The 12,254-nt window shown below is 40.2% G+C and overlaps 1 protein-coding gene across 4 annotated transcripts in view; it reads right to left on the reverse strand.

Annotated features, from left to right (window-relative positions):
- The window catches only part of trak1a (trafficking protein, kinesin binding 1a), a 48,566-nt gene that overhangs the window by 28,768 nt on the left and 7,544 nt on the right, over window positions 1-12,254 (reverse strand). For 2 of the 4 annotated variants that reach the window (XM_032518176.1, XM_032518183.1), the window contains exons 1-2: window positions 5,580-5,815; window positions 1,980-2,174 (exon numbers count right to left, since the gene is read on the reverse strand). In XM_032518176.1, coding sequence (XP_032374067.1) covers window positions 1,980-2,174; window positions 5,580-5,583 — 199 coding nt within the window. In that variant the 5' untranslated portion in view covers window positions 5,584-5,815. Of the gene's footprint in view, window positions 1-1,979; window positions 2,175-5,579; window positions 5,816-11,590; window positions 12,013-12,254 lie in introns of those variants that run through there. The other 2 variants (XM_032518178.1, XM_032518180.1) reach the window with 2 other exon arrangements.

Genomic DNA, 12,254 nt, shown 5'->3' on the forward strand with positions numbered 1-12,254 from the left:
GGTGCAGAATTACAGCCACTAGAGCCAGACCCACAATGAGCTTTCCTTAGTATTTGAGTCTGTAGCTTTTGAGGAAGAGGGGGAGCTTGACCAACTGCCACTTTGCTTGTTTGTAAGCCATGACGTAAGCCATCGGAGCTTTCATTTTCTCAAAAAGGCAGAGCATGATACCCAGGGCTCGGTTTACACGGGTCACCATTTCTAGCCACTGGGGGAACTCATATTACTGTTAACAATCGTGGCAGACTCACAAACTGATGCTAACTGGGAGCCATTGGTGTAATAATGTGACTTATGATGTGGAAACACACAACTCCTGCAACTAAAAGTGACTTGCACACTGTTTAATGCTAATGTGCTAGAGGGAACATGCCCCATGCCCCAGTGTTTAGATTTTAAATAGCACGCCGGCATTCCAGAAGCAAAAGAGGCGTGACACACAACAGCGTCAGCTAGTGTGCACAAGTGTTGTCCCGCCGTGCCCGCTATCCCTTTTACACAGACATAAATTCAGCTCTGTTACTAGCTCCGCTGCCGGCTTAACAACTCTGTCCTCCCAGTCCATTTCCCTACCTTTTTATACAGAAAAAGAACGGCACAACGTTCTGGCCTTGAACAAGCTGTGTGGAAGGGGATAATGAGACAACCTGCCACCCGCATGTCTCTTTAGTGATGTAACTGTGTGCACATTACCCTGTTAATTCATAATGTGGTTACATAATTTAGCCAAAAAGGAGCTCCGGATAAAGATAATGTTAGACAGGATAAGTAGTTGCATACATACATGCATAAATGCTATCATTTAGTGTATATGGCTGTTTTAAGATGGTTATGATATAGTACTTTATCTCAAGAGACTTTTACACAGCGCAAGTGAAACACCGCTCCAGGATGAAACCAATAGGACGTGTCCCTCCTCATTCATGGCCCTTAGGGTGTTGATACCCGGCCATCTGTTTGAGGCAATAATGAGAAGCAACATGCCTCCAGGATGAGGAAAGAATGAACTGGGAAAGAAGTATGTGGAGAATACAGTTGATACTAAAGCAAAAATGCAATGTTGAATATTTAGGAAAACACTTTTTTTTTCCACAGTTTCTTATGTAACATGATCTTGTCATTGTCTCTAGCCTGTCTGGCTGTGATAAACGTCGAGGACAAAGTGACCCTGTCAACATGGGGCAACAAGGTGAAGTTACAGTTCTCAGTTAAGCCCATTTGTAAAGACGCTTGATCTATTTATAGACGGGTTTTTTTTTTTAAACCCAAGTCGCTTTTCAAGTAAACATGAATTAGAACTGAATTATTGAACACTTTGCGTAGCCCTTGGTATGTGCCCACGTGTTCTTTGTGAGCTTGTGTCTGTGTTTATTTGCTTCCAATTGGGTGCAGGTGTATGTGGTTTACAGCGGGCGTAGCCGTCAATCACATGGCAGCTCTTAGTTTGATAAGACAAGTGCAGACACGTACATGAACGGGGGGGCGGAGTGCAAGCAAAACATTAACCGACAGAGAGAGAGAGAAAGAGAGAGAGAGATGCATGTTTGTTGTGGCAACCATGGTCAGCAGTTGCGCCAACACTGGTGGGCAGAAGGCCATTTTTCTCTCTCTCCAATTCATACTCTGTCAGAATAAATCTGAAATCTCTCACCTCTCAAACTTAAATCCTCGCTACAATAACCTAATAAACCTAGAAATCAACTTATCCGCCCTTGGTGTTTGACAAACATTTGGTGTTAACAGTATTAACTTGGCAACTTCAGGAACATATCAGGAAATATTAACACTGGTATCTGGATAATTTGCAAAGAGGGCAGTGATACTAAACATGACGAGTCCATTTGTCTGATGTGGAATCACAAAACACAGAGGCTGTATTCGAAAATCTAATTATTCAACAATCAACATATTTAAAAGGACGTTGGACACTGTATTTGTACACTATACCATGTAAAAACAACAGTGTATGATGAACTTACAGAAGTATTTGAGGGTCTCTTCTATCTGTTCAGTAGTCAGGTCCAGGGAAGAGTTGGGGTCCACCAGTGGCGTGTGCAGCCAATCATCTTGCTCGTAGCCGAAGATGGTGTCGGCCCTCAGCTTGTAGACCGGCAGCTGTTCCTCCAATAAGCTGATAATCTCAAGCTCCGGCAAATCAGTACTGTTACACACATCTGCACAGAGAGAAAGAAAGACACTCTATTTGCTCTTTTCTTTGACAATGCACCCTCAAGTCTTGATAAACAAAAAGGTACTATTGTCTTTAGCAGAACGTCAAAATGTCATATCTGGGTATTTGTAACAACTTATCTCCTCAATTATAATCCATCCCAACAAGACATTTCATTAGTCCATTAGAGCTGAAAGTATAGGATGCCCTCTAGTGGGAAAGTGAGAAACTAACCCACTACTCCTTGCCTCAATTGTGCAGCACTCAAAAATGGAGACCAACTGAATCTCAGGTTCATTTGTGTCAATTTGCATCAATAGTTAATTGAATCCAATGCTTACTTGGATTGGGGCTGCACAGTTCATCCCCTTTGGTTGTGTTATTGCAACAAATGAAAATAGAATCCTGTGTGAAAGATATTATTTAGGCCCCTTATTTCTCAAAATCAAATATTCCCAGATAAGTACTAAGCTACAAATTAAATGTACAATTTCCAGTAATCATCAAACAAACGTATTTTGATACTTTATTTTACTCCCCGTTGGGTAATTTACCAATAGACTTGCAATCATTCACACCTCTCAAAAAGTCATCTTTAACATGGCAGCTAAACCGGTCTACAAAAACTCTGCTTCTCCTTAAAGTCAACAGCAGCCTTTTACTGAAAACCACTGAGTCAACCATAAAGCCACATTTGTGTGCTGCTGTGGAAAACTAGTCTTACCTAAGCGTTTAGCTATGTGCCTCTCTGTTCACACATCCGTTTAGTGTGCTATAAAAGGGACATCCAGTTAGGACTCTAATAGAGTACACATTCTCTCTTTTTTTTCCCCCACACACAGAATTAAGGTTTTGGACATTGAATTAACATACACTAAAAGTAATGTCCTTTCTTTCCCTGTCTCCCTCTATGTCTGTCTCCCTCTGTCTGTCTGTCTGTCCTAACAATGCTGTCTCTCACAGTTGCTAATCCAGACTGAATGACTGACTGTGCTGAACACACACAGACACACACAAAAACAGCTGGGGAAATCATTCAGCAAGCACAGCCAATAAGGTTTCAACACAGTAGTATTGCATTGCAATTCCCACCAATGCAACTACAGTAATAAGGAAAATAAGCTTTTGCAAAATGGTGCAAGAATAGTGTAATGACTCTCGAAAAAACATTCTTATTGTCTTTGGCTAATTGTACATTTGGTTTAGATCTTCTTTTTACACGATCACTCTTTTACTAGAAAATATACAGTACCGCAGGCCCACAAAGCCACCTGCTATGTGTTTCATTGTCATATTTGATCTTTATTCATCAGCTGTATAACAATGCATGAATTCAGTGGTGCTTTCTAGATATCACTACTAAAATTTTAAATCCCAAACCTTTACCCCCATGAAACTAAAGCCACACCCTTATGAAGATAATAAGTCAGATCTTTATTCCAAATTAGTGCCCCTGTGAGGCCAAGAGCCATATTAAGTTTAATGTAAACACTCTGGATTTTAATCATATTAATTTGACTGACCACAACCCTTAAAGGACCCAAATAATAATTTGCCCAAACCTGATCCTGATGGCGATGTTGCTGGTAAGAATCTTAAAATTTCTTTTTTGCACCGATACGAAATATGACCAATGCACTTCAGCTCCTAAAATGAGTATGGATAGGACATGGATGAGGATAATTATAGCACACACCCGTGCTGTGTGTGCTGACAAAAGGTCAATGGAGACAGCAAAACGTGTGTGTGGGTGTGCGTGCGTTTTCTCTTTTTGTCAAATCAATCGAGGCACCTTGTATGAATTTTTTCCCTTATCTAGTTTTCATTTAGTTGGAGATTATTTTCAGTTTTTAAATGGAAACTCTGTTGCTAAATAATAAGTAAACAAGAACTGTCCAAAGTTACAAAGTAAACGGATTGTGGTAAGTGCTGTTGACTCGTGTTCTCCTTTGAGACAATAAACTGTATCACACGATATCTTTCAATGACTACATGAAATGAGCCATGCAAGGACAACTTTACATCTAGTAGGAGAGAAGTAACACTTGTTTTTCCATTCTAAATACTGAAATAATATATTAAAAAGGAACACCTAGTATAAAACTAAACTTTTCATTTTAGATTTAGGATCTTTGAACAAAGCTGATACACAACCAAGAGACGTTTGAGTTTCAGCCAAATGCACAGAGAAGAACACAACCTGCAGGGTCATGCCAACATTAGCTAGAAAGTTCAAGATCAAGTGTAAGAATAGGCCACTGTCAAACTGAGCAATAAACAAGCTAACATGTGCAGAGGACACACACACACACACGTGTCAAAATCAAGATCAGGTCATTCTGTAGTCTATACAGTAGAAATTAGGGTTGCAACGGTATGAGAAGTATTGCAACTCGACAGTATTGAGTATTGCGATTTTCTTCCTGTCCTTTAACAAAAACAAAGTTGAATAACACACTTCTAGAGACAATGTATCAGACATTTCTAAAAACTGACTTTCTAAGAAGTATGCACATCACATTAGTCACTCAGTCTGACATTTGTAAAGAAGAACATAACATGGATTTTTGCTGGAAACTGATATAATGTAGTTGCCGTTGGTAAATACTGCATAAAACAAAAAATATTTAGGTCAATCATTGGTTTAAAAAAGAAGGGAAAAAAATATCACAATACATGCGATTTTCCATTCCCTCCCAACCCTACAAATAATGATTTCACAGATTCAAAAACCTGCAGAATTTGATCACTACAACAAAACAATAACACAAAAAAATAGCTGAAGCTGCAGTACCAGCGTTAAGTTATAACTTGTTTATTGCCTTACTAACCACTGATCCACACATGGACCAACACTGAACGTATAGTGTAAGTAAGCGTAGTATCACTGGACTGAGACCCAAAATAAGGTCACCCGAGAGAGGAAGGGTACACAAGTACATGGGCTAGTACAAGACAAGTTAAATCCTAGTGCAATGCTTCTTATGTCCAACATGGCTGCCTCCTGTAAACTGTTCCATTGTGCAGTGCTACTTGTGGCCAAGAGATGGCTAAGTTGACCTTTGTACAATACATTTCTTACAAACTTTTAACCTTTAAAAATATTTTATTGAACTTACAATGTAAAGTTTGAAGTGTTATATTCTTCATACCTTTAAACAGACAATGAACTTCTAAAAAGGCAAATCCCTGACGCTCCCTGAACTATACAAGTCCGAACAGCTGATTCCCAGATGGGCAGGAAGACAGACGGAGAGAGCTAATCAAACAAAGAGGGGATAGAGAAACAGAAATCCCGAGAGGAGCGGTTCTTTTTCTGTCTATCCAGTTATTGGTCCTGACTCGTCATAAACCTGACTAGAGACCAGCCAAAACTGGCAGAAACCCATGCTGTGCACAGTGTACTCACTCATGGTGCCTGACGCTTGACAACCACCAACTCTGCCGCCCTCCAATCACATTTTCCGATGGAGCAGGAGAGAGCAAGGTCGCAAGGAATACCACGGAGAGGGGAGAGAGAGAGGGAAAGGGTTGGGAGTGTGAGAGACAGGAAGAAGAATAGAGAGGGTGTCAAAAGTTTTAGAGGACGGCACTAGTTGTGAAAGACACATAGAGAAAGACAGAGGGGAAACGGGGGGGGGGGGGGGGAGGAGTGAAGAGGAGAGGAGACCTGAGCCAAACGGGTTCGTCATGCCTGACATGCCAATGACGATATCCTCATGGACCGCCCTGTGGCTTGTTCTCCCCCCCCCCCCCCTCCTCTCTTTCTCTCACTCTGTCAGCAAACAAACCCAGCTGGACTCTTCCTTCCAGCTGTAACAAAACACACACACTCTGTTTCTCTCTCTCACTTTATCTTCCTATCCATCAGGCAGGCCTGGAGCTGTTTGGACTGTTTTACCGTTTTTCTATCTAGCTGCTCCAGCAGAAAGTTGCACTATATTAAACTTTTACATGGAGAGACACAGACCTGATGAACAATACTATGTGATTAAGGAGAGAAAATGCAAGTGCTTTCTTAACTACCAGAGCAACAGGTCATGGAAGAGATTTAGCCAGTTCCAGCCGTAATCGTGGCCTGTACAACACACGCAAAGCAGCAGTAGAACTGCCAAAAACCCACTCAGTGTGTTTTAAATGTAATCCTACAGATCCCTGTGTGTGTGTGTGTGTGTGTGTGTGTGTGTGTGTGTGTGTGTGAGAATGGCGCCTGATACGAGCAGATGTGTTTCTCATCTTTTAGACTACACTAATCAGTTTATAATCACTAGTTAATGAACTTCCTGTTGGTTTGAGCCATTAGGGTGTAGTAGTTCATACATAAAAAAGGAAGTAGGGCATTGATGATTGATCCGTTTTATTTTTAATAATAAAAAAACAATCCGGCTCCACTGAAAAGTTACTCTCCTGAGTTATTCAGGTATTAGATGGGATTTCTGGTGAGAGGATGTTTAATAGATTAATATAAAAACACATTTTTGGACAGTTTGAATTCAGCACTGCACGCCTATACATGGAAAAGAGCAGGTACATGCTACTTTCTAGACACTACTTTCATGGTAGCTTTCATGACAGAAGTTAATAAAAAGAATGGCTTGACTATAAAGTATTATCCACACTTTGAACCAATTTTCCACATTCAACCAAAATACTTCAATGCTGTTTTCAAGGAGCTGCAGCACAACCCTGTCCAGAATTAGACTGGGCTACACTTCAAAGCTGCCACTGGTCACAGAGGGTGAGCACATGCAATACAGGAGAGTACGTCAACATGGTCAAATATCACCGGCAGTCTGCAAGATCTGTGTGGGAGGCTCTACCAAGGTGTTCACATGTCACTAACCCTGTAAATCTCTGTTCAATACGTGGTAGCTTGTATAAAAATAGTACAATAAAAATATGTTCTCCTCAGTAGTGTAGTGTGCATAAAAGGTTAAATTAATAGAATCATAAACATAAATAAAAGCTAAATACACTACCGGTCAAAGGTTTGAGGTCACTTACAAATTTCCATTCTACTCCATTATAGACTGAATACCAGAGTGGGCTGATCTTTAATGCAATATCTACGTACATTGCCCATTATCAGCAACCATTCATCCAATGTTCCACACATTCTGGCACATTCTGTTTACTAATCTGATATCATTTTAAAAAAACTGAGAAAACATTGAACCCTTTTGCAATTATGTAAACACATAATGTAATCTGAAAACTGCTGCCCTGGTTAAAAAACACAATGCAACTGATCTCAGCTGGTATTCTGTCTATAATGGAGTGCAATGGAAATTTCTAAGTGACCACAAACCTTTGACCGGTAGTGTTCATGCAAAAAAAACTTTAAAAATATACAAGACAAGTGAGGCAAGATTACTTTAAAAATGGTGATGGCTGTTAGGTAGCAGCATAATGGGTTGTTTGTGCAAAAACAGCGATTTGTGCTATGATTAAGGCTCTTCAAGTCGTTTAGTGTAATAACCCTAACTGATCATCCAAGTGGAAGTGCAGGGGCTCGAGTCCAGTTGCAGATGGAAATGTGTCTTTGGTCAGTGGTCTGGCCTGCCAGCCGCTAGAGTCTACTGACACAAGCTCAAGATATGGTCATGTGTTGGTTTTGTCAATCAAGAGTAAAGAGGAACATGGTTTTTGAGCAATGCTAACCATTTGACCTTTGATCTAAAAATCAGTTCCACATTCAGATTTTCCTGGATTCAAATATAAGCTTGGGTTTGTGATTGGTTGGCACAACATTGTGCAGGGTTGTTAAGCAATATGCAAGATGGACATAAAGTGTGGAGAAATCATAAATACAAACTAGAGGAATATTAGTGCTGAATACTGCTGACTGTTACTATAGTAAATATAGTAACTATTTATACCTGCACCTACACCTGCACTACTTACCTTTTTGCACTACTTACATTTCAATTTGCACTGCTGACTGTTTATTTACAGTACCAATTGTTTACATATACATCTGCAATACCGTACTTTAACTGTAATATTCAATTACTTTCCACAGCACTTTAATTCGGATAGCTTCTGCTCCAACTTTATTTGTACTACCTTAAATCATTGTTATACTGCTCATCTTAGCCCAACTTATTATATCTATCTGTAAAAATTCTGTCTATAATAATAGCCGCCTGTATATATATTCATAGTACATATTCACCTGTAAACTCTGTAAACCATTAGAATATTATGTTCATTGTACACATCTGTAAAAATTCTATTTATAGTAATATCCACCTGTATATTATATTCAGTACATATCCAGCTGTAAATCTTGCTCACAATACTTGTTATCTATATTATATATTTATAGGACAAACCCATCTGTAAAATTCTGTTTATAATATTATTTATTTCCATATTTATTCACTTACGCACTTATGGAACCATTGTATATATCCTGCACTTACTGCTATTGCACTTCTGGTTAGACCCAAACTGCATTTTGTTGCCTTTTACATGTACATGTGTAATGACAATAAAGTTTAATCTAATCTAATTAGAAAGAGATGCAGTTTTAGTCGAGACCTTTTTATTCCTACTGTCATCCAATGATTTGAGCTTACCATTAAGTAAAAGTAACTTAAAACTGGCTAACAAGTAGTAAAAGTCATGCTTTATGTTTGTTGCAATAACAAGCTCCTGCTGTGTAAAATAAGACGGCTACAAAGAGCTGGAAACGATCAAGTAAAGGAAAGGTTTGTGTGAACTAAAGCAGTTCAGCCTGTTCTGTCTAGTACGGAGCTAGCAGTCTCCTTACTGTCAGTTCTACTTCGTGTACAAAAACAATGTATCCATGACAACACTGCATGTGACAGACCCCAAGTTCATTCAAAATTGTACAAAATGACTACACTTCTTTAATAAAGTCAACAACTCTTACAGACAGATTGCAAAAGCTCACACAAGTTAATTTCTCTACACACCACTGGGTCAGCCCCATTTCAATCTCATGTTACCTGGCTCTGTCTCTAGTGTGTGTGTGTGTGTGTGTGTGTGTGTGTGTGTTCTGCTCAACACATTACAGCACAATGGATGTTTTTGCATGTCGTGATTTGATCAGATTTAGAAAGCAGTCAGCAATTTGGCTTCTACTCCGTTTCACCACTTACGTAACTTTGCCTCTGTTCTCAAGTCCTCTGTCCTCTGTCTGCCTGGTTGCTCCTGATTTTCCTCTCCTCACCAAGCATCCCATAATTTCAGTTACTCAACCCTTTACATCACTGCTGGCTGGTTACCATGGAGAATTTAACCTTCCACCCAGGATCTGCCCCATGCCAATGAGCTGTTCTATTCAGCTCTTTGTGTTCATTCATCCTCTAGACTTACAAATTATACCCTCATACACACTCCCACCAACTTTCTCTCTCAGCGAGGAAGTATTCATCTAGTGAGTTCAGCAGATAGAAGTGACAGACGGAGAAAGATTAAAAGAGACAGAAAGAAAGAAATGGACAAGAATTGAGAATTCAACAGACTATAATGGACATACTCCTATGACACCAGCAGATGGCAGCACTGACCCAACCTGCTGCCCTGCTGTTTAATGGCTGACTGTTAAGGACACATGACTACACTAGATATGACAGCATGACATTTCATCATCTGATTTTGCCAAAACACAATTGTTTTGCTGTTGGTTGTTACACCAACATGTTACCAACATGTCTGTTTAGTACGTTTTATTTTTAATTCAAGGATGAAATCAAGAAGTGAATTTTTTGTTTCTTTGATACTACCAGATCTTTACAGATCAGAACATTTCCATAGAATACTACATTAAAAACCGAGATTAAAGACAAACAACGTTAACCTGGAATCTCAAAGTTTCAGCACCAGAGAAAGAGAAAAAGGGAGGCAGGGACTGTAATGTAAAGATGTTCTTCTCCCAGGTTTATACATGCAGGAGCTAAATATTCTTCAACACTGACGAATAACAGCTTACACCTATATGCAACACAATAAACAAGCTAATGCACTCCCTGCTAAATTTCTCGAACACTTGACACAGCCATTGTAGATGTTCACACGCATCACTATGGATGTGCTAAACTAAAACTTTAAAAAAAAAGGAAAAGAAAACGTGCTCTGGTTATCCTCAAATAGTTGAACAGACATTTGCCTCTAGTTGTGACTGGTTATCTATCTGTATGTGTTAGCCCTGTGATAGACTGATGACCTTTCCAGATCCAGAGTGTATTCTGGCTTTTGCCCAATATATACTAGGGTAGGCTTCAGCCCTGTACGACCATTTGAAAAGATACACTGGTTTGGAGGCTAAAAAGATGGCCTTATGAACAGTAGAGCCAACTTTCTGAGTCTTCAATGTGAGAAACTTCAGGTTTCTTAATGGCTTGCTGTGGGGCTGTTGCGAGGTAGAGGACGAAGGGACTTTGGTGTTTAAATGATACAAGGAACTGAGGTCATGGTGAAGGGTGGGAGGGTGTGTGCTACTGGAAACTGCAGCATGGGCCTTTTCTCTTTGTTTGTGTGTGTGTAACAAACTGCCAAAGTCTCTTCACTAATCAATTGAATCTCAGTCTGGTGCTGTACAAGTGCTTGCTAACTCTTATGGCCTTGTTGAAGTGACTTTTGGCCAGGTTATATTAATCTCTCTTTCTCTTCCTCTTTCCCACTCCTTACTGTTCCTACGGGCCCTAAACTCACTATTAAATAGAGGCTTAGCACTGTTGCATGTTGTTTCATCTCAAGAGACAACATTGTGTGCTTGACTTATCACTTAGTGCAATGGTCATACATTGTAATGCTACGGCCTGGGGCAATCTAGACAGTTGCATGATTAGGGCTGCATAAAAAATGAAAATTAGAATCAATATCCATTAATCTTTTATCACTTCAGTTGTTAAAAAATGTGGCAGATACTCGGTCCAGACAGGCTTACTCGGGCTGCAGAGAGAAAGGAGATGGGCCACAACATGGCTAAACTGTGACCACTGGAGACATTAGTGTCCTTCTGCTCCCTTGGAGAGAAGGATCAGTGGTGAGAGAAAAAAAGAAGGGGCGATGAGTGAAGGGGTCGACAGAGACAGCCCACTGCTCCTCTCAAATGCTGGCTTAAACACAGAGCTGAGGTCCCCTGGAGCTGCTTCACTGACAGGATGTGACATTAGAAAAAGGGTCACAGAGTGGGACAGTTTCTCACAGCTCCACATGCCTCACTCTCACCATCAGCCTACAATGTTCCTCCCAGCTCATTCCAAAACCATTAGAGATTCGTGAGCTGTAACCCTACATAACCCTAATTTACTGACTCAGACAATGCAACCAGGTGGATGTTTAATAGAGGAATTATATATTTATGCATGTAGTGCTGCTTCAACACTGCCAAATGGATTCCAGTAAGTTTAGTCTACCTATGGTTGTAATGCATGCATGCAACATTACCAGTAATGGTCTCTGCATCTCGGTAGGAGGCCGTGGACTCCTGGAGGTCAGCTGGCAGACTTGCCTCACTGAAATACTCCTCCTCTTTCTCTTTCTCCTCCTCGATGGCCAACCGGAGCCCTGAATCGTGGGGCCGCGCTTTGTGTTGGAAAAACTGTTTAGGGGGCGGGGCAGTGGAGCAGGAACAGGTAAAGGGAGGAGACGTCTTCGGGTCCAGCTTGGCGCTGAGTGGTTACTGATTTAAAACATTACCAGCCATGGACAAAACTTGGACTTGCCAAAACAGAAATGGGACAAATCCAAATTACATTTGTCTTGGGCTGGAGTGGACAAAACTGGTCAGGATGTCTCGAGCACAGGACAGATGGAGTCTAAGAACCAGAACAACACACGTGGAGGTACAGAGGTTATTCACTGCATACCTGAAAGAGAAAGGGAAGAGACAGGAAAAGTCAAACAAAAACATAATGTGCATTCATTTTTTCACAAGTCAAAAGTTAGATGCAAAATGATACAAAAAACATACAGCAGGATTCTTAATAAAAGTATAAAAATAAGCACAGTGTATTATAAGCTTGGGATTTAAACTCATTAGTTTATCAAACATGTTCCTATGTATAGCCTATCTAATAACAGCACAGAAACGGTACACGTAGTTGTAGTA

Source organism: Etheostoma spectabile, chromosome 6 (assembly GCF_008692095.1).
Source record: "Etheostoma spectabile isolate EspeVRDwgs_2016 chromosome 6, UIUC_Espe_1.0, whole genome shotgun sequence".
Classification (NCBI taxonomy): Eukaryota; Metazoa; Chordata; class Actinopteri; order Perciformes; family Percidae; genus Etheostoma; species Etheostoma spectabile.